Here is a 23,613-nt window from a genome sequence, read left to right on the forward strand (position 1 = left end):
GCCACCCTTTTGCCACTCTGATTACCCCCTCTCCTGTCCAGTACCCCCTTCATCTGCAAATCTGATCCCCCTGTATCCCCCCCATTTACTATGCTTCAATTTGTGAATGAACAAGGATCCTATGTAAAGATCGCTTTCTGTTCATTCATTCTGTAGCAGCTGAGGCTTAGGGATTTGTGTCCTAAAATCACTTTCTCTGTTGAAATATAAGGGATCTAGACAGACCCCTGATGTTTCACTTTTGAGACAAAGTCCTTCCCAGGGTTATAAAAAAATTGTAAAAAAATTATTTCAACATATCGTAGGGCTCTGGCCTCTTGAATGGGTGGTTTGTTCATGCAGCTGGAGCCTGTTCGGGAGCATACACCTGCATGCACCCACCGACCCAGGGTGGGGGAAAGGGGACTCTGTCAGGTAAGCTGTACGGGGCCCCATGATTTCTAACAGCAGCATTGGTCAGGTCTAGTGTTTCCCATGGTAAAAAAAAATAAAAACTACAAATATTAATTCTGGGATTTCATAAATAGGTTTCAAAAACCTTACAAAAAAGGGAAAAACAGGTTTCCTCGGCGATGTTGTCAAGAGGGCGAAGTTAAAGATCTTCTTCTTTTGGCTTCCATTATCTCATATCTGAGTTCCTCAAACCACACTCATCTCCCCCCATCAGCGATCCTGGTGGAGGTATTTCAGGGGGGGGGGATCAAGGAAAAGAAGATTGATATTTAAGAGTGCCCAGGGAAGGTTTGGTTTCTCGGTAACACAATCCAGGAATTCGGCTCACACAAACATCGAGAACAAAGGAATATTTTTAGAACTTAAAAGAAAGCTCTATGGGATTTCTGTCTTTACGAGAGCTGTAAAATAAAGGGATGTGTTACATAAAGTTGGGCTGATACTGTGAAAAAGCCACATCGTCCTCCTCAACAATATCCAGAAGTGTATATTGCATTGTGCCCCTAACAGGTATCCCCTTACAATGGGGCCATTGTCTCCAGACTGGAGGGAAACCTACACGGCGTGTTCCAATGTTAAGAACTTCAACAACAGACATTTCCCTGTTATCATGGGCCAAAGACTATATGATACTCCTTGTTGAGACATTAAGTATCTGAGAGGTGAGGGATGGCGGGACAATGGTGCTTTTGTCTAGAAACGGCTCAGGTGTTTGTTTTGTTTCTGCAATTTGATTTGTAGTGAAATCGGTAACATAACTTTTCCTGATAGATATATATATATATATATATATATATATATATACATACATACAAAGTTTCCAGTGTTGAGTCTCAGACATACAAACAGAAGTAATCTGGTGCTGGTTGCAAGGGACATTCCAGTTGTGGGGGATACGAAGGAGGAGAGTAAGTTCACTGAAAATGGTTTTGGTACATAGCACGTTTGTTGAAAGGTTGGTAAAATTACCCAAACATTTTACGTCCAGATTCTTAGGGGTTTTTTTTTTCCTTTTTTGCTTAAAAAAAAGAAAACAAAGCCATTTATTGACCATGTCAATTGGCACTTTATGGATTTACATACCTCCTTAGCCCCAGTCTGTTTGGACAATATACAGTGGGGATCGAAAGTTTGGGCACCCCAGCTAAAAATTTGTATTAATGTGCATAAAGAAGCCAAGGAAAGATGGAAAAATCTCCAAAAGGCATCAAATTACAGATTAGACATTCTTATAATATGTCAACAAAAGTTAGATTTTATTTCCATCATTTGCACTTTCAAAATAACTGAAAACAAAAAAATGGCGTCTGCAAAAGTTTGGGCACCCTGCAGAGTTTATAGCATTAACTGCCCCCTTTGGCAAGTATCACAGCTAACTTGGCACCATCCACAGGCATAGATGGCGGATAGAGGGAGATACCAAATCACATTCTGTAAGTAAACAGTTTTGTAGTGGCCCAAAATCTCTACTAGATGTAGAATAGTACTGAAAAATAATAACCTCGAGCAGTTCAATATAACACATAAAAATGCATGTAAGTAGGACAGACCATCAGCACTGACAGGGTCAGAGGCATAACTAGAACTTTCAGGGCCCCAGTGCAAGAAACCATGAAGGGTCCCCACTGGCCCCCCATCCAGGGCCCTTCCCTGCAAGCCTGGTGGCAGATCCCCAGGGCCCAGTCGCAAGTGTGACCTTTGTGACCCTGGTAGTCCCACCACTGGTGTCAGTAGCTTTTTATTTTTGGAATTTTTTACAATTTAAATTTTTATTATTTTTTTCAGCTTTTTTTGGAAGCCCTGTTGGAGAGGGTTTGGTGAAATATCAGGGATCTAATCTCCTTTCTCTGTCTCAATGTTGGAACATCAGAGGTCTGTTTAAAGGACACAGCCCTTAGTCTTTATCGCTGTAGCCTCAACTGTACAGAATGAATGGACAGGAATACAGTGCATCCAGAAAGTATTCACAGCGCTTAACTTTTGCCACATTGTTATGTTACAGCCTTGATTCCAAAATGAATTAAATTCATTTTTTCCCTCAACATTCTACAAACCATACCCCATAATGACAACGTGAAAGAAGTTTCATTTTGAAATCTTTGCAATTTATTAAAAATAGAAAACAAAAAAAACCCACATGTACTTAAGTATTGCCAGCCTTTGCTCAATACTTTGTTGAAGCACCTTTAGCACCAATTATAGCCTCAAGTTGTTTTGAGTATGATGCTACAAGCTTGGCACACCTATTTTTCGGCAATTTCTCCCATTTTTCTCTGCAGTACCTCTCAAGCTCCATCAGGTTGGATGGGGAGCATTGGTGCACAGCCATTTTCAGATCTCTCCATAGACATTCAATCGGGTTCAAGTCTGGGCTCTGGCTGGGCCACTCCAGGACATTCACAGAGTTGGCCCGTAGCCACTCCTGTGGGCTTTGTGCTTAGGGTTGGTGTCCTGTTGAAAGATGAACTGTCGCCCCAGTCTAAGGTCCAGAGTGCTCTGGAACAGGTTTTCATCAAGGATGTCTCTGTACATTGCTGCATTCAACTTTCCTTCGAACCTGACTAGTCTTCCAGTTCCTGCCGCTGAAAAACATCCCTACAGCATGATGCTGCAACGACCATGCTTCACTGTAGGGATGGTATTGGCCAGGTGGTGAGCGGTGCCTGGTTTCCTCCAGACATGACGCTTGGCATTCAGAGTTAAATCTTTGTTTCATCAGACCAGAGAGTTTTGTTTCTCATGGTCTGGGAGTCCTTCAGGTGCCTTTTGGCAAACTCCAGGCGAGCTGCCATTTGCCTTTTAATGAGGAGCGGCTTCCGTCTGGCCATTCTACCATACAGGCCTGATTGGTGGAGTGCTGCAGAGAAGGTTGTTCTTCTAGAAGGTTCTCCTCTCTCCATAGAGAAACGCTGGAGCTCTTTCAGAGAGACCATTGGGTGCTTGGTTACCTCCCTTGCTAAGGCCCTTCTCCCTTCGATCGCTTATTTCGGCTGGGTGGCCCGCTCTAGGAAGATTCCTGGTGGTTCCAAACTTCTTCCATTTACAGATGATGGAGGCCACTGTGCTCATTGGGACCTTCAATGCTGCAGAAATGTTTCTGTACCCTTCCCCAGATCTGTACCTTGATACAATCCTGTCTGAGGTCTACGGACAATTCCTTGGACTTCATGGCTTGGTTTGTGCTCTGACATGCACTGTTAACTGTGAGACCTTATATAGACAGGTTTATGCCTTTCCTAATCATGTCCAATCAACTGAATTTCCCACAAGTGGACTCCAATCAAGTTGTGGAAACATCTCAAGGATGATCAGTGGGAACAGGATGCACCAGAGCTCAATTTTGAGTGTCATGGCAAAGGTTGTAAATACTTATGTACATGTGGTTTTTCACGTTTTTTATTTTTAATAAATTACAAAGATTTAAAAACAAACTTCTTTCATGTTGTCATACTGGGGTATTGTTTGTAGAATGTTGAGGGAAAAAATGAATTTAATTTATTTTGGAATAAGGCTGTAACATGTGGCAAAAGTTAAGTTGGTTTTTCCATCACTTGGTAGGGTTACTTTGAATTAGATGGCAAATCTGTGCAAAGTAGCATAGGGACTAGAACAGCTATAACAGATCTTTCTAGCAATCAGTATGTTAAAAAATAATCATAATTTGACTCCAAACATTTTTGTAATTGCTTTTGTTGTGGCAATCACTTCACCACCAATATCATAATCAGCCTTTGTCCTCTTTGGGGCAGTGGGTGGGGTCTTCTTACAGAGGAAGATATAAGAGCTATTACTTTGAAGGTGTCAACACTATCTCCAGGCCAACAACACCTCTAGGGTGGTGAATGCTTGTCTGCAGAACAACCATACTTCTAGGGTGGTGAATGCTTGTCTCCAGGCCAACAACACCACTAGGTTGGTGAATGCTGGTCTCCAGGCCAACAACACCTCTAGGGTGGTGAATGCTTGTCTTCAGGCCAACAACAGAGCTAGGGTGGTGAATGCTTGGTCTCCAGACCAACGACACCTCTAGGGTGGTGAATGCTTGGTCTCCAGGCCAACATCACCACTATGGTGGTGAATACTTGTCTGCAGGCCAACAACATCGCTAGGGTGGTGAATGCTTGGTCTCCAGGCCAACAGCACCTCTAGAGTGTTGAATGCTTCAGTCCAGGTCAAAAACATGGACGGTGTATTATTTTTTTTTTTATTCCCGGCAGGGGCGGACTGACCATTTGGAAACTTCCCAAGGGTCTGGGGTCAGTAGGGGGCCCCATGAGTTGTCAGTCTACCCCTGATTCCCGCGTCAATCTTTTTATCTAGCAACATAAATACTTTGAGGGCATTAAGAAAGCTACTGGAAGCATATTAAATGCTTAACAAACCCTTGCTTGAGCTGATGATTAGTTAGATTAATGTTTACAATCTTCAGACTAATGCTCCCATGATTGGAGCCAAAGAAGAAAAAAAAAAAAAGAAATGTTGACAGGACTGTTCTCTAATCATCAGGATTGACTTCACATCTTCTCCTCTTTCCAGGAAGTCAAGGTTTAGACACGGATTAGACAGCTAGTTATCAACTGCAACATGTTTCCTATTTGTCATCAGCCCGGTAACCCAAAACTCAACCCACTGATCAAATGTTATCACCCATTGACCTTCCTTCTACAACAAGAGCTATTACTTTGAAGGTTTCAACACTATCTCCAGGCCAATAACACCTCTAGGGTAGTGAACGCCTATCTCCAGGCCAACTATGCCTCTAGGGTGGTGAATGCTCATCTCCAGGCCAACAGCACCACTACGGTGGTGAATGCTCGTCTCCAAGCCAACAGCACCATTAGGATGGCGAATGCTCGTCTCCAAGCCAACAGCACCACTAGGATGGTGAATACTCATCTCCAAGCCAACAGCACCACTAGGATGGTGAATACTCATCTCCAAGCCAACAGCACCACTAGGATGGTGAATACTCGTCTCCAAGCCAACAGCACCACTAGGATGGTGAATACTTGTCTCCAAGCCAACAGCACCACTAGGATGGTGAATACTCGTCTCCAAGCCAACAGCAACACTAGGGTGGTGAATTCTCTCCAGGCCAACAATATGGATGGTGCATTATGTTTTAATTTTTTTTTTCTTCCCGGGTAAATTTTTTTTTTATTTCTTCTTATCTAGCAACATGATTACTTTGAGGGCTTTAAGAAAGCTACTGGAAGCATATTAAATGCTTATCAAACCCTTGCTTGAGCTGATGATTAGTTAGATCAATGTTTACAATCTTCATACCAATGTTCCCATGAAAGGAGCCAAAGAAGAAAAAAAAAAAACGTTGATGGGACGGTTATCTAATCACCCAATCACCAAGATTGACTTCACATCTTCTCCCCTTACCAGGAAGTCAAGGTTTAGACACGGATTAGACAGCTAGTTATCAACTGCAACATGTTTCCTATTTGTCATCAGCCCGGTAACCCAAAACCCAACTCACTGATCAAATGTTATCACCCATTGACCTTCCTTCTACAACAAGAAACTAATAACTAATCCCATTTAGCCTCCTCCCAACCGCACACACATAACACACACATTTGGTTAAGTAAATGTATTCCCAATCACTAAAATGTTATATGAGCTTTAAAATGTTAATGTTCTTTCAAAAGTAATTTTCAATATTTTGAAATCTGTAGCTTATATTAAAACATCTGGAGGTCCTGCCATGAAGGTCCTTGTTCACGCACTTCCTTTTACAAGGTGACAACACCTGTCCCTGGGAGAGGTCCCTGTCTCCCAATTATATTTCTGCATCGTCCCCCAAAGAGCCATAGGCTCCATGCACACGGGGTGTTTTAATAACGCTGGTAACGTTAGTGGTGTAAAGTCACATTAAAAATTAAAAACATCCAGTGTGCACGAGGACTTATGTAGAGCGAGATTTACTAAAACTGCAGAGTGCAAAATCTGATGCAACTGTACATGGTAGCCAATCAGCTTCTAACTTCAGCTTGTTCAATTAAGCCTTGATAATAAAAACTGGAGCCCGGGTTCACACTGATACGGTGTGGAATTTGCAGCGTTTTCTGTGCGAATTCTACACCGCATCACAAACGCACCCCATTCATGCAAACTGCAGCGGGTGTGTAGGTTGAGTTAACAATACTCCAAAATCAGTCCGGAAAAGGTGGTGCGATGTGCAGAATCAGATCACATGGGTGTGAATACCCATGTGATCCGATTCTAGTGCGGACCAAACAAGGGTTCTGCACCTTTGTGGTGCAGATGCTGTGTGATTTGAGCCATATAAAATGTATGGCTCAAATTGCACCTCACGGAGTTCGCATGTGATTTGCACAGGAATGTGGTGCGGTTCCTGCGCGAATCACATGTGATATACCACACAACTGTGAATCCAGGCGGAGCTGATTGGTTTCTATGCAGATCTGCACTCTCCAGGCATGGTCCACTGCTGTCACCATCAGGAAACCCACCCTGAGAAATTCCATGCAGCCTCTGGTGGAGACAAAAAACAGATGTAGAACATTATCAGCACAGAGAAGTAACAAAGGTGTAATATATATATATATATATATATATATATATATATATATATATATATATATATATATATACACACACACACACATACACACACACACAGTGAAAAGTTTATAATATATAGCAGTTTAGAAAACCTAAACATCAGACAGTTGGGAGTTTATACCAATTTAAAAAGTTCAACATTAATTAAAATTTTTGATAAGGAGCTAAAACTGTCTACAAACATTTTATGAGACAAAAACACCAGGAATAAATTGAAGGAAAGCCCAAAATGTTGGCTAGTTTACAATATACAGACGTGCAGATGTCCTCCTCTATTAATGATTGTTGATGCTTCATCTTCAAAGTTGTAGAACTAATGAATGCACTGTTTACTGATCCGGACCACCCGTCAGGGGTAATGGAAGCTGGATGTCCATTTGGTGAGGATCATTAATAGCTGTCACTGTTGTAAACAATTTTCTTTTAAGAACAGGAAACTTAGATTTATTTCACATGTTTAAATGAGCAGATTAAAAGGGGATTTTATATATATATATATATATATATATATATATATATATATATATATATATATATATACACATATACACACACGCACAGCTACACTGCTCAAAAAAATGAAAGGAACACTTTGAAAACACATCAGATCTCAAAGGGGAAAAATCTCCTGCTGGATCTCTATACTGATATGGACGGGGTAATGTGTTAGGAACATAAGGACGCCCCATCGTTTGATGGAAATGACAATTAACCTACAGAGGACTGAATTCAAAGACATCCCAAAAATCAAAGTGAAAAAATGAAAAATGATGCAGCAGGCTAATCCATTTTTCTGAAATTTCATTACAGGAACTCAAAATGGTCCTCAGTAGTTTGTATGGCCCCCACGCGCTTGTATGCATGCCTGACAACATTGGGGCATACTCCTAATGAGACAACGGATGGTGTCCTGGGGGATTTCCTCCCAGATATGGACCAGGGCATCACTGAGCTCCAGGACAGTCTCAGGTGCAACCTGGCGGCTTCGGCTGGACCGAAACATAATATCCCAGAGATGTTCTATTGGATTTAGGTCAGGCGAGCATGGGGGCCATTCAATGGTATCAATTCCTTCATCATCCAGGAACAGCCTACATACTCTTGCCACATGAGGCCGGGCATTGATGTGCACCAGGAGGAACCTAGGACCCACTGCACCAGTGTAGGGTATGACAGTGGGTCCAAGGATTTCATCCCGATACCTAATGGCAGACAGGGTGCCATTATCTAGCCTGTAGAGGTCTGTGCGTCCCTCCATGGATATGCCTCCCCAGACCTTCACTGACCCACCACCAAAGCTGTCATGCTGAACAATGTTACAGGCAGTATGACGTTCTCCACGGCTTCTCCAGACCATTTCACGTCTGTCACATGTGCTCAGGGTGAACCTGCTCTCATCTGTGAAAAGCACAGGGTGCCAGTGGAGGACCCGCCAATTCTGGTGTTCAATAGTAAATGCCAATTGAGCTCTATGGTGTGGGGCAGTGAGCACATGGTCCATTAGAGGACATCGGGCCCTCAGGTCACCCTCATGAAGTCTGTTTCTGACTGTTAGGTCAGGGACATTCACACCAGTGGCCTGCTGGAGGGCATTTTGTAGGGCTCTGGCAGTGCTCATCCCGTTCCTCCTTGCACAAAGGAGCAGATACCGGTCCTGCTGATGGGTTAAGGACCTTCTATGGCCCTGTCCAGCTCTCCTAGAGTAACTGCCTGTCTCCTGGAATCTCCTCCATGCTCTTGAGACTGTGCTGGGAGACACAGCAAACCTTCTGGCAATGGCACAAATTGATGTACCATCCTGGAGGAGTTGGACTGCCTGTGCAACCTCTGTAGGGTCCAGGTATCGCCTCATGCTACCAGTGGTGACACTGACCCTAGCCAAATGCAAAACTAGTGAAAAACAGTCAGAAAAGATGAGTAGGGAAAATATTGCAGGGGCCTCCACCTAAAAAACCATTCCTGTTTTGGTGGTCGTCTCATTGTTACCCATCTAGTGCACCTGTTCATTTCATTAACACCAAAACAGCTGAAACTGATTAACAACCCCCTCTGCTACTTACTGACCAGATCAATATCCCAGGAGTTTAACCTCCCTGATGGTCTAACTAATCAATATTTTTGAATGTCAAAGCGGTATTGTTGTTCATGGAAATTTGTTGTTTTATATTGTAGGCCTGTAATTCTTAAGAAAAACTCACTTAAATCTGTCTGAACAAGAGTCTAGTAAACATCCCGGTATGATAAAGTTTGAAATATAATAAATAATTATAAAAAATATAATACATTTAATTCAATAATGTAATCAAACCAAAAACACTGAAATTTGAAATATAGCGCCAAGTTCGCACATCACTGAGCAAAGTCGCAGAATCGTTTTCAGTGTCTGATGACGAATTTCCCCACAAATCATTATCACTCAATTCTGCAAGTTGTTCTGATTTACGATCGCTGTTCTCTAGCCGGTCTAAAACTGCTTTTGACCTTAAGGGACGCTCCACACTCGCCTCAGGTTATTTCCACTCTTTGAATGCGAGCAGGAGAGTGGAATTTTGAGGGCTGTGCGTATATAATATATTATATATATATACACACACATACACAAATACATACATACACATTGATCATTCATACCTTTATTATCACTGACAGGTTAAGTAAATAACATTATCTAGTAAAAAATGTGAACAGTGAGCGCAAAAGGAAAAATGAGGAAGCAGCTGGCACTATGTGGATAAGCCTCCGCTTCCACTATACAAACATATAGACAAAAAGGTGCAGCGCTGATATAAGTGACTGAAATTGAATGTTATGTGCTACCAAACAATATTGTAGTGTAACAAAATGATGAAAAGAATAATGACCAATAATAAACGTCCAACATATGAATAGCAAACAAATATAATTCACTATATTTTCCCAAAAAACTTGACCAAAAAATAGTCCAAAGAGTGATGTGAACCAGTAATAACTTAGGGAGGAGCCTATGTGCTGACGTCACGCTACTGAGTCCATGCGATGGTCCAGCAGCCATCTTTGTGATTTTATTGCTGGTTCATATCATGCTCCATGTGGTTGCTGCAATTTTTAATAAACATACTACACTATATTGCGCGGTTTCCAGGCTCTGTTTGTGAGCTCTCCCCTTAGGAGGTACTTCATCTTGGATGGATCGGTGACTGGTGGTAGGAGGGCGGATACGTTCCAAGGAGTCGTTTCCATACAATGCTGGCTTACTTTTTACTTCTGGTGAGTGCATAGCAGTGGAGTATCACAGTCAGTTATTACCATATTTTCCGGCGTATAAGACGACTTTTCAACCCCTGAAAATCTTCTGAAAAGTCGGGGGTCGTCTTATACGCCGGTGCGAGCCGGTGTCAGGGCGGCACTTTTTCGAGGGGCGGCGCTGCGCCGCCCCCCCCCCTCCTCCTCCAATGGACACTAAGTACAGGGGTGGGCAGAGGGGCTGCTGTACCTTACCTGGCTCCGGTCCCACGACGATCCGGTCCAGGAAGTGCGGCTGCTCCTTCTTTCAGTTCGGCCGCTCGATGGTTACGCGGCCGCTCGGCTCCGGCTCCTCCCCGGTGATTGGGCGCCAGCACTGGAAAGGCACACAGGCGACCAATCACCGGGGAGGAGGCAGAGCCGAGTGGCCCCGCGAAAATCGAGCGGCTGAACTGGAAGAAGGAGCAGCCGATCCTCTCCCCCACTGACACTAACGATGGGGCACTATTCCTCCTCCACACTGACACCAACGATGAGGCACTGTTCCTCTCCCACTGACACCAACGATGAGGCACTGTTCCTCCCCCACTGACACCAACGATGAGGCACTGTTCCTCCCCCACTGACACCAACGATGAGGCACTGTTCCTCCCCCACTGACACCAACGATGAGGCACTGTTCCTCTCCCACTGACACCAACGATGAGGCACTGTTCCTCCCCCACTGACACCAACGATGAGGCACTGTCTCTCCTCCACTGACACCAACGATGAGGCACTGTTCTCCCCACTGATACCAATGATGGGGCACTATTCCTCCTCCCCACTGACACCAATGATGGGGCACTATTCTCCCCACTGACTCCAATGATGGGGCACTATTCCTCCCACTGACACCAATGATGGGGCACTATTCCTCCTCCCCACTGACACCAACGATGGGGCACTATTCTCCCCACTGACACCAACGATGGGGCACTATTCTCCCCACTGATACCAACGATGGGGCGCAATTCCTCCCACTGACACCAACGATGGGGCGCAATTCCTCCCACTGACACCAACGATGGGGCGCAATTCCTGCCACTGATACCAATGATGGGGCGCAATTCCTGCCACTGATACCAATGATGGGGCGCTATTCCTCCCACTGATACCAATGATGGGGCGCTATTCCTCCCACTGACACCAATGATGGGGCACGATTCTTCCCACTGACTAATGATGGGGCACTATTCCTCACACACTGACACTAATGATGGGGCACCATCATTGGTGTCAGTGGGAGGAATAGTGTCCCATCATTGGTATCAGTGGGAGGAATAATGCCCCATCATTGGTGTCAGTGGATGAAATAGTGCCCCATCATTGGTGTCAGTGGGAGGAGTAGTGCCTCATCATTGGAATACCATACTGAAATAGCATACCATATTGAAACCAAATCTGATGTATTTTTATTTTGGTGTGCGTTGGAAGAGGGGTAGTCTTATACGGCGAGTGTAGCTCAAACCCTATATTTTAACAGAAAAAGTAGGGTGTCGTCTTATACGCCCAGTCGTCTTATAAGCCGGAAAATACGGTACTGGTCACTACTGGTTCACATCACTCTTTGGACTAGTTTTTGGGACATATAGTGAATTATGTTCACTTTAGCCATTCATATGTTGGACGTTCATTATTGGTCATTTATTCTTTTCATCATTTTGTTACACTACATTATTGTCTGGTATTATTATTATACAGTATTTATATAGCGCCAAAGGGTATGCTCAGCGCTGTACAGTAGCAAGGGGGACAGAACATGAGAGAAGACAGTAACAATACACTACACGAGGGGTTCAAGGGCCCTGCTCTTTAGAGCTCACAATCTAGGAGGGAGGGGATGGTGGCACAGGAGGAGATGGCTGTGGGGGATGGAGTGGTGGGTGGAGTGGAGGAGATTAGTTGTTAGGTGAGGTCGGGTGTTAGGTGAGGTTGGGGTAGGCTTCCCTGAAGAGGAGGGTTTTCAGGGGGCGCCTGAAGGTGAGGAGGGTAGGTGACATTCTGATGGATTGGGGTAGGGAGTTCCAGAGGATGGAGAAAGTCCTAGAGAAGTCCTGCAATCGGGCGTGGGAGGAGGAGACCAGGGAGCTGGAGAGCAGGAGGTCCTGTGAGGAGCGGAGGGCACGGGTAGGGTAGTATCTGGGTATCAGGTCAGTTATGTGGTAGCACATAACATTCAATTTCATTCACTTATATCAGCGCTCCACCTTTTGTCAATAACATTATCTAGTTGTAATGGCATCTGAATATCAGTTGCTGAAGTTGATGTATTGAAAGCAGAAAAAATGGCCATTGCAGTTTGTTGTGTATGGGGCTGTGTAGCTGCAGCCCAGTCAGCGGGCCAGGTCTGGTGAATCAGATTTTATTTAACATCATGTGGATTGCTGTGAGCGTCACTTACCTGGAGAAGAGATGGCACCAGGATGCAGTATGGGAAGAAGGCAAGCCAGCGGAGGCAGGGCGATGCTTTGGGCAATGTTCTGTTGGGTAATCTTGGGTCCTGCCATTCACATGAATGTAACTTTGACATGTTCCACATACCTAAACCTCTTCATGGGACCAGCATTCCCTGATGGCGGTGGCCTCTTTCAGCAGGATGCTACTCCATCACAGCACAAATGGTTCAAGAATGGTTTAAGGAACACAATGGGAGAGATTTACTAAACCGGGTTCACTCAGAATCTTGTGCATTTCTGCATTGGTAGCCAATCAGCTTCTAACCTCAGCTTGTTCAATTAAGCTTTAGCAATTAAACTTGTAAGCCGATTGGTTTCCATGCAGAAGTGCACAAGATTCTGAGTGAACCAGCTTAGTAAATAAACCCCAATGAGTTCAAGATGTTCACTTGGCCTCCAAATTCTCCAGATCTCAATCTAATCAAGCATTTGTGGGATGTGCTGGAAAAACAAACAATCCATGGAGGCTCCACCTTGTAACTTACAGAATTTAAAAGCTCTGCTACTGACAGCTTCTTGCCTGATATCACCGCATACCCGAGTTTTAACATGATTGTCACCTACGTAAAGGAGAAGTAAGGCTAAACTCTTTTGGCACTTCTCCTGTGGATTACAGGAGTGCACTTCAATCTGCTCTCCTGTGACCCGGTTTCAGCTGAGAGCTGGCTAAAGCTGTCGGCTGACATTATCCGGCCTAGGCTCTGCCAAGATGCACAGCTCAGTTTACATTCCAGCACACTGCCAGTGTACTAGGAGAACATGTGCCTGAGTAATGTCATCCCATGCCAGCCAATCAAAAAGACCCTCCTGTATCGGGTCCGCAGTCCCTGACCATCTCCTGTGTCATGTCTGCAGTCTCTAACCATCTATATCATGTCCGCAGTCTCTGACCATCTCCTGTGTCATGTCCTCAGTCTCTAACCTGTATCATGGCCGCAGTCACTGACCATCTCCTGTGTCATGTCCTCAGTCTCTAATCTGTATCATGTGTGCAGTCACTGACCATCTCTTGTATCATGTCTGCAGTCTCTAACCATCTATATCATGTCCGCAGTCTCTAACCATCTCCTGTATCATGTCCACAGGCTCTGACCATCTCTTGTATCATGTCCACAGTTACCATCCCTTGTCTCATGTCCGCAGTCTCTAACTATCTCCTGTCTCATGTCCGCAGTCTCTAACTATCTCCTAAACATAGAATATGCAGCGCTAGATGTTATGTGAAACTATGATAAGTTTAGTAATAAATGAGAATAATATAGTCCCAAATGAAGAGTCCTCAAAGACAGAAGTAATATATATCAAAAGTGCTCCATACAGTGATCAGAAAAGTCCACAAGGTGGGCAAACTGGTCAAATGAAGAAATAACAAATTCCTTGTAGTAATGGTTTTATAATGCGCTTACCAGAACTACATACAAAATGCGCGTTGTATGTATATACTCTGTAAAGGACATCAGGGTCTGGTCACTGGTATGCTGTCATCAGAGCGCCCTAGCAGACTCCCAGAGATGCTAACAAGACACGCTCCCGGTCCGCCTCAGGACTCCCCAATGGGTCACCAATGGGTCCACCGTCGCTCAGACTCCAGATGCCGATCCACCTTAAGGAGGCTCGTGCAATAACAAGCCAGGGAGGCAAGATAGTGCTGATAGTGTAATATAGCCTTTATTGAGTAAAATCCAAAAGTATTCAAAAGGGACACTCACTCAAAGTATGGTATCCTGTAGTCAATCCTTATGCATCAAACAAGTAAAGTCAGCAAGGTCAGCGTCACATTGAGGGATCCCCCTGACATGTTTCGTGTAAAACACACGTTTTCAAAGGGGTCCTTTTTACTCAATAAAGGCTATATTACACTATCAGCACTATCTTGCCTCCCTGGCTTGTTATTGCACGAGCCTCCTTAAGGTGGATCGACATCTGGAGACTGAGCGACGGTGGACCCATTGGTGACCCCTGAGGCGGACCGGGAGCGTGTCTTGTTAGCATCTCTGGTAGTCTGCTAGGGCGCTCTGATGACAGCATACCAGTGACCAGACCCTGATGTCCTTTACAGAGTATATACATACAACGCACATTTTGTATGTAGTTCTGGTAAGCGCATTATAAAACCATTACTACAAGGAATTTGTTATTTCTTCATTTGACCAGTTTGCCCACCTTGTGGACTTTTCTGATCACTGTATGGAGCACTTTTGATATATATTACTTCTGTCTTTGAGGACTCTTCATTTGGGACTATATTATTCTCATTTATTACTAAACTTATCATAGTTTCACATAACATCTAGCGCTGCATATTCTATGTTTTGGATCTGTTACTGAGGTGCTGAGGAATACCTTTTATGCTAGCGGCTTGTCAATTTATTATTATCCTTACTTTTTTACTTTATTAATTTAGTTGCGCTCATTCAATTTGTTTTATTTAACTATCTCCTGTCTCATGTCCGCAGTCTCTAACCATCTCCTGTCTCATGTCCGCAGTCTCTAACCATCTCCTGTCTCATGTCCGCAGTCTCTAACCATCTCCTGTCTCATGTCCGCAGTCTCTAACCATCTCCTGTCTCATGTCCGCAGTCTCTAACCATCTCCTGTATCATGTTCTCAGTCTCCGACGATCTCTTGCATCATGTCTGCAGTCTCTGACCATCTCCTGCATCATGTCTGCAGTCTCTGACCATCTCTTGCATCATGTCTGCAGTCTCTGACCATCTCCTGCATCATGTCTGCAGTCTCTGACCAACTCCTGCATCATGTCTGCAGTCTCTGACCAACTCCTGCATCATGTCCGCAGTCTCTGACCAACTCCTGCATCATGTCCGCAGTCTCTGACCATCTCTTGTATCATGTCCACAGTCACTTACCATCCCTTGTATCATGTCCGCAGTCTCTGACCATCTCCTGTATCATGTCCGCAGTCTCTGACCATCTCCTGTAGCATGTTCTCAGCCTCTGATCATCTCCTGTAGCATGTTCTCAGCCTCTGATCATCTCCTGTAGCATGTTCTCAGCCTCTGATCATCTCCTGTAGCATGTTCTCAGCCTCTGATCATCTCCTGTAGCATGTTCTCAGTCTCTGATCATCTCCTGCATCATGTCCGCAGCCTCTAACCATCTCCTGTCTCATGTCCGCAGCCTCTAACCATCTCCTGTCTCATGTCCGCAGCCTCTAATCATCTCCTGTCTCATGTCCGCAGCCTCTAATCATCTCCTGTCTCATGTCCACAGTCTCTGATCATCTCCTGTCTCATGTCCACAGTCTCTGATCATCTCCTGTCTCATGTCCACAGTCCCTGCCCATCTCCTGTCTCCTCATGTCCACATTCTCTGATCATCTCCTGTATCATGTCCACAGTCTCTGATCATCTCCTGTATCATGTTCTCAGTCTCTGATCATCTCCTGTATCATGTCCACAGTCCCTGACCATCTCCTGTCTCCTCATGTCCACAGTCTCTAGCCATCTCCTGTCTCATGTCCACAGTTACTTACCATCCCTTGTATCGTACAGTATACAGTCTGACCATTTCTTGTATCATACCCATAGTCTGACTATATACTGTTGTGTACCTGCAGTCTATGACATTTTATTTGTGGCTCTTTGGTGATGTTGGGAGTTGCACTTGATTCCCCAGTATGAAGAAACTGGCCACCACTACTCTATGGAATATCCAGAGAGGACATTGAGATGTATTCAGAGAACAGAGGAGCCCTGGAACAGGTTAACCCGCTCAGGAAATTGCTTCTTTCAGAGAAGCACATTGAGCCAGCTCCCTGGATAAAGAAAACATCCTGGACACGCCACACGTGAAGGAAGCGCGTGTCCCTTCAAACGTCGCTTATTGTTTCAGGCAGTGCAGGCACAAGTGATTAAAGTGAACCTGTCATCAAATCTCAATGCAGGCGAGCTCTTCGAGTACTCTCTAGATTAGAATCTGATCACTCATATCTACAGGAACTAACTTCCCTTTGTTCCTCTGCACTGCACCTGCAATTAAATTTGTAGCTTTTCAATTATTTATCTTTGTGTATTAAAGTGAAACTTAAAAGTCTCAATGAATAGATTCCTAACATGTCACAAAAAAATTAACAGTATATTCAAAAGATATACTTTGATCATTAAAATCTGTCCTTGTACTGCAGTCAGTGACTCTGCCTATGCCAGGATGTCATCAGTCTGCTGCAAGCAAGAGCATATTCTCAGTCTCTTCTCCCCCAGTAATCAGACTGCAACACTGTAACTGAATAGAGTCACAAGGTGAGAGGCTGCAGCAGGGGCTGATCTGTGTCAGACATTTGTGAATATAGCAAAGAACTGCACAGGCACCAGTAGCTTACCCGGGTTTCCTTTCCTCACTCCCCGTGGAAAAAGGAGCAGTGAGGGAGCAGAGGAAAGGTAAGTATGCACTGTTGGGGGTGGGGGGAGATGCTGAAGTGACCCTCCTGTTTTGCTCTGTATTGGCAAAACCCTGAACTGCTTTGAATGCACTGGCCTGCAGGACATACAGTGGGGCAAAAAAGTATTTAGTCAGCCACCAATTGTGCAAGTTCTCCCACTTAAAAAGATGAGAGAGGCCTGTAATTGGCATCATAGGTAGACCTCAACTATGAGAGACAAAATGAGAAAAAAAAATCCAGACAATCACATTGGCTGATTTGGAAAGAATTTATTTGCAAATTATGGTGGAAAATAAGTATTTGGTCAATATCAAAAGTTCATCTCAATACTTTGTTATATATCCTTTGTTGGCAATGACAGAGGTCAGACGTTTCCTGTAAGTCTTCACAAGGTTGGCACACACTGTTGCTGGTATGTTGGCCCATCCTCCATGCAGATCTCCTCTAGAGCAGTGATGTTTTGGGGCTGTCGCTGGGCAACACGGACTTTCAACTCCCTCCAAAGGTGTTCTATGGGGTTGAGATCTGGAGACTGACTAGGCCACTCCAGGACCTTGAAATGCTTCTTACGAAGCCACTCCTTCGTTGCCCGGGCGGTATGTTTGGGATCATTGTCATGTTGGAAGACCCAGCCACGTTTCATCTTCAATGCCCTTGCTGATGGAAGGAGGTTTGCACTCAAAATCTCACGATACATGGCCCCATTCATTCTGTCCTGTACATGGATCAGTCGTCCTGGTCCCTTTGTGGAGAAACAGCCCCAAAGCATGATGTTGCCTCCTCCATGCTTCACAGTAGGTATGGTGTTCTTTGGATGCAACTCAGCATTCTCTCTCCTCCAAACACGACGAGTTGTGTTTCTACCAAACAGTTCTATTTTGGTTTCATCTGACCATATGACATTCTCCCAATCCTCTTCTGGATCATCCAAATGCTCTCTAGCAAACTTCAGACGGGCCCGGACATGTACTGGCTTAAGCAGGGGGACACGTCTGGCACTGCAGGATCTGAGTCCCTGGTGGTGTAGTGTGTTACTGATGGTAGCCTTTGTTACGTTGGTCCCAGCTCTCTGCAGGTCATTCACTAGGTCCCCCCGTGTGGTCCTGGGATTTTTGCTCACCGTTCTTGTGATCATTTTGACCCCACGGGGTGAGATCTTGCGTGGAGCCCCAGATCGAGGGAGATTATCAGTGGTCTTGTATGTCTTCCATTCTCTAATTATTGCTCCCACAGTTGATTTGTTCACACCAAGCTGCTTGCCTATTGCAGATTCAGTCTTCCCAGCCTGGTGCAGGTCTACAATTTTGTTTCTGGTGTCCTTCGACAGCTCTTTGGTCTTCACCATAGTGGAGTTTGGAGTGTGACTGTTTGAACTTGTTATCAGTATAAAAGACACCTGTCCACAACCTCAAACAGGTGCCATTGATACAGGTAATGAGTGCAGGACAGAGGAGCCTCTTAAAAAAGAAGGTACAGGTCTGTGAGAGCCAGAAATCTTGCTTGTTTGTAGGTGACCAAATACTTATTTTCCACCATAATTTGCAAATAAATTCTTTCCAAATCAGCCAATGTGATTGTCTGGATTTGTTTTCTCATTTTGTCTCTCATAGTTGAGGTCTACCTATGATGCCAATTACAGGCCTCTCTCATCTTTTTAAGTGGGAGAACTTGCACAATTGGTGCCTGAATACTTTTTTGCCCCACTGTACATGTGATCTTACTACACAGCAATGGGGGCTCCACTCGAAGTGCATGTGCAAGTGTAGACAGGCTCTTCAACCAAATATTTCAAGGACAAACCTTGCCAGTAAGACAAACAGGGAGGCTGCCATTGATGAACATTTCCCTACCTAGCCTTGGAAGTACCAGGTCACCAGCTCCTCCATGCCAGCATTGGATATTTCCTGAAATCCCAACAGCTTATTACAGTGGCAGGAGACTGAAGAGAAGGAAGGTCTCCAACTCACAGGAAGGGAACATAGTGACAGATGAGCTCTTCCCTCTGCTACTTCTTTCACCGTCTAATCCCAGAATGGGGGGCAGGTCCAGGGCAACCTGGGCTCAGAGGAAGTGGGTTGAATGATGCTGGTCATTAGACCAAGGACATCTAGCAGCAGATAAAAAGTACTACTGAGGAAAACTCTAGAATAAATATTGCCGCAAAAGCTGATTTTGTCATTTAAAGTGTTACTAAACCCACAACAGTGCAATCAGTCTGTATATGCAGTAAAGCATGCTTGTTATACTCACTGTGGAACCTAAGGGGTTAATCCTCTGCATTGTGTAAAAAGGCTGTTTGACCCGGTCTTCTCTGATCCTCCCCTTCCACGTTCCCCATTTCATCTCCTGATAGAACAGAGCCTCTGGGACACTCTGCACATGTTCAGTTTGGTGTGTACTGATAGAGTTTTTCCTGTTTTCTTGGGAGGGTGCATGTGATCAGCACAGGACCCAGCACTGTACAGACAGAGGGTCAGGGGTTATGCAGCCTAATAGGGAGTGAGAGGAGAATGAAAGCTCCTCCTACAAGCTTTAACCAGTGCTCTGCTGGACACTGATAGAAGTCACAAGACTGCAGTATACTGCTGATGAGAAAAGGTATTTAGCAGTTTATAAAATAATGACACTTCCATGTTGTGTGTACTGTGGGAGACCGGATATAGTGAATGCGGGGTCTCAGGGGGAGACCGGATATAGTGAATGCGGGGTCTCAGGGAGAGACCCGATATAGTGAATGCGGGGTCTCAGGGAGAGACCCGATATAGTGAATGCGGGGTCCGGGGAGACCAGATATAGTGAATGCGGGGTCCGGGGAGACCAGATATAGTGAATGCGGGGTCCGGGGAGACCAGATATAGTGATTGCGGGGTCCGGGGAGACCAGATATAGTGAATGCGGGGTCCGGGGAGACCAGATATAGTGAATGCGGGGTCCGGGGAGACCAGATATAGTGAATGCGGGGTCCGGGGAGACCAGATATAGTGAATGCGGGGTCCGGGGAGACCAGATATAGTGAATGCGGGGTCCGGGGAGACCAGATATAGTGAATGCGGGGTCCGGGGAGACCAGATATAGTGAATGCGGGGTCCGGGGAGACCAGATATAGTGAATGCGGGGTCCGGGGAGACCAGATATAGTGAATGCGGGGTCCGGGGAGACCAGATATAGTGAATGCGGGGTTCGGGGAGACCAGATATAGTGAATGCGGGGTTCGGGGAGACCAGATATAGTGAATGCGGGGTCCGGGGAGACCAGATATAGTGAATGCGGGATCCGGGGAGACCAGATATAGTGAATGCGGGATCCGGGGAGACCAGATATAGTGAATGCGGGGTCCGGGGAGACCAGATATAGTGAATGCGGGGTGAGGGGAGACCAGATATAGTGAATGCGGGGTCCTGAGGAGACCAGATATAGTGAATTCAGGGTCCTGAGGAGACCAGATATAGTGAATGCAGGGTCCGGGGAGACCAGATATAGTGAATGCAGGGTCCGGGGAGACCAGATATAGTGAATGCAGGGTCCTGAGGAGACCGGATATAGTGAATGCAGGGTCCGGGGAGACCAGATATAGTGAATGCAGGGTCCTGAGGAGACCAGATATAGTGAATGCAGGGTCCTGAGGAGACCAGATATAGTGAATGCAGGGTCCTGAGGAGACCAGATATAGTGAATGCAGGGTCCTGAGGAGACCAGATATAGTGAATGCAGGGTCCGGGGAGACCAGATATAGTGAATGCAGGGTCCGGGGAGACCAGATATAGTGAATGCAGGGTCCTGAGGAGACCGGATATAGTGAATGCAGGGTTCGGGGAGACCAGATATAGTGAATGCAGGGTCCTGAGACCAGATATAGTGAATGCAGGGACCAGGGAGACCAGATATAGTGAATGCAGGGACCAGGGAGACCAGATATAGTGAATGCAGTGTCTGGGGAGACCAGATATAGTGAATCTCCTGGGTTTAGTAACACTTTCACCTTTTAATGGGATGTTCATGTTTAGCTTGTTTTTGGATGCATTTCAGCTTTAAAATGTAAAATTTTTTTTTTCATTACCAGCGGTGAAAGTACGCGATTTTGACTTGGTATCGCCCTCTTGCAATGCCTAAACAGTCGAGCAGAACCCTGGCTAGGAGAGTGAGAAATCGCACAAGAAACCAATTGGCTGTGCTGGAGTGCTCACAAGGTCCTTGCTGATTGGACGAGACAGAAAGATGAGCTCATTAGTCTGCTGCTTCTCCTTTCACTGTCCAATCACAGTCTGGGGGAGGGACAAGACGCTAGGTGTGGGTGCTGCTTACCTGCAGCAGATAAATCAGGCCTCCTCCCCTTCCAGACAGGGTTGTGCTGTGTGTGTCAGAGCTGTGTAAATCTCAGGACTGGATGGAGAGAAACACAAAAAGAAAGTTGGTGCAGAGATAAAGCCCAGAAGGAATCCTGTAAAATGGGGTAGAAACTTTATTATAATATTACATTAAAATGGGAACATTTCAGAAATTAGAAAAACAAAACAAACAAACAATAGTGCAAAGTCTGTCATATCTCCTAGCACAGGTTGGGCGGGGTGTCAGCACTCTCCTCTCTCCCAGGGACACCAGCCTGCCACGGGACACGGCATACTGGACACAATCCTGCTGTGACTCAGTAATCGTGTACCATACGTCTCTACAATGGCCTGCACCTCAGTCCAGGGTCTCATGAATAACCGGATTGAAGTGTATGTGATATTCAGCTTCCCAGGGAACCCGCAGCCACTCTGCTATCTCTTTAGGAAGATCCGGGTCCTCCGTCCACAAGAGCCAAGCACTTTCCTTCTGCTGTGTCTGCAAATAGAAAACGGATGGTGACAATGACAGATCACAGGAACTGCTCTAAGGGCCGGGGACGCACTGCACATTCCTTGGGCCGGGGACGCACTGCACATTCCCCGATGGTTCAGTGCGGATTATTTTGAATGGGCTCAAATCACACTACACTGCAGAAAAAGTAGTGCCCTTTACACATGGACGCAGACAAACAGCTATTTCTTCAGAATAACAAGAGGTAGGAATCTGCAACAAAGTTTGTTAAAATCCCAGCAATGTACAGAGATCACCCAGAGGGGAAAGTATTTTTCTCAACAAAAGTGGAGTTATACTGACACCCGCAACTGCAGTGCATTTTGAACGCTGTGCAGGAAATGCGCACGGAATGTAGATTTGCCGCACTGCGTTCTGATGTAAACAGGACCTTAAAGGAAACTTTTACGGCCTCTTGCACATGGGACCTCTAAGTTAGTGGTGTATTTAGGTTTTGTGCTGCCCTAGGCAACACAAAATCAGCGCCCCCCCACAGAAAGAGCCTGACCTTGACCAACAACACCCCTGACTGCCACCCGAGAGAGCCTTCCATTACCACTGCCCCCCATACACCAGCCACCACCCCCCATGCGAGAGAGAGACTCACCTTCACATCCCCAGGAAAGGGAGTCGGGCTCTGCATACACAGTCATGAAACCCGCAACCTCTCTGGGAACCCACCATGTCCCCATGCCGCGTGTGTCCCTTCTTCCGAGGGGCAGTGCTGCCCCCCCTGAAAAAATGCCACCCTAGGCAAATGCCTTGTGGTAAATACACCCCTGCTCTAAGTTGCAGCACGCACAAGAGGGAGAGGTGCAGCATCTGGTGTCTTCGGGAACCTTGCCCCTTAAAAGACATGGTCCTATCACTTGGTAAAGCATTCAGCTCCGTTCAGCCAGAGCCTGCCGGGCAGCACAGTGGCTAAATGGTTAGCACTTCCACCTGGCAGTACTAGGGTCATTGGTTCAAATCCCAACCACGGCACCACCTGCCTGGAGTTTGCATGTTCTCCCTGTGCCTGCGTGGGTTTCCTCCGGGTGCTCCGGTTTCCTCCCACACGCCAAAGACATGCTGGTTGGTTAATTGGCTCCTGTCTAAAAATTGTCCCTAGTATGTATATGTATGAATGTGAGTTAGGGACCTTAGATTGTACGCCCCTTGAGGGTTAGGGACTGATGTGAATGTACAATATATATGTAAAGTGCTGCGTGAATTGACGGCGCTATATAAGTATCTGAAATAAATAAATAAAATTTTGACAGGCTGCCTGCAGCAGGGATGGACAATGCACTTGTCCCTTCCAGGTGCCAGGAGGGATGCTCTGCAGATGAACTGTCCTGTGTGCAAAGGACCTATAATGGCAGGCAAGTATTAAAAAAGGCATAATATTATATAGTAATTAATTCCCTAAATCTTTACATTTAAAGTGGTTGTAAAGGATGATGGTTTTTTACCTTCATGCATTCTGTGTGTGCAGCAGTGCCCCCAGCCCCCTCAATACTTACCTGAGCCTCATCGCGATCCAGACGTCAATCACAGCCAGTCAGCCAATGAGAGAGAGGGGGCAGGGCCAAGCCATGGCTCCATGTGTGAATGGACACACGG

General features: G+C 45.5%; 1 protein-coding gene across 1 annotated transcript in view; it reads right to left on the reverse strand.

The window, feature by feature from the left end:
* Positions 1-21,610: 21,610 nt before the first annotated feature.
* The window catches only part of STK11IP (serine/threonine kinase 11 interacting protein), a 74,915-nt gene continuing 72,912 nt past the window's right edge, over positions 21,611-23,613 (reverse strand). Inside the window, exon 25 of the mRNA XM_089660633.1 lies at positions 21,611-21,993. Coding sequence (XP_089516759.1) covers positions 21,853-21,993 — 141 coding nt within the window. The 3' untranslated portion in view covers positions 21,611-21,852. The remainder of the gene's footprint in view (positions 21,994-23,613) is intronic.

The sequence above is a fragment of the Staurois parvus genome, unplaced genomic scaffold (genome assembly GCF_062004578.1).
Source record: "Staurois parvus isolate SC_StPar_1 unplaced genomic scaffold, SC_StPar_1.0 ptg001255l, whole genome shotgun sequence".
NCBI classification, from domain to species: domain Eukaryota; kingdom Metazoa; phylum Chordata; class Amphibia; order Anura; family Ranidae; genus Staurois; species Staurois parvus.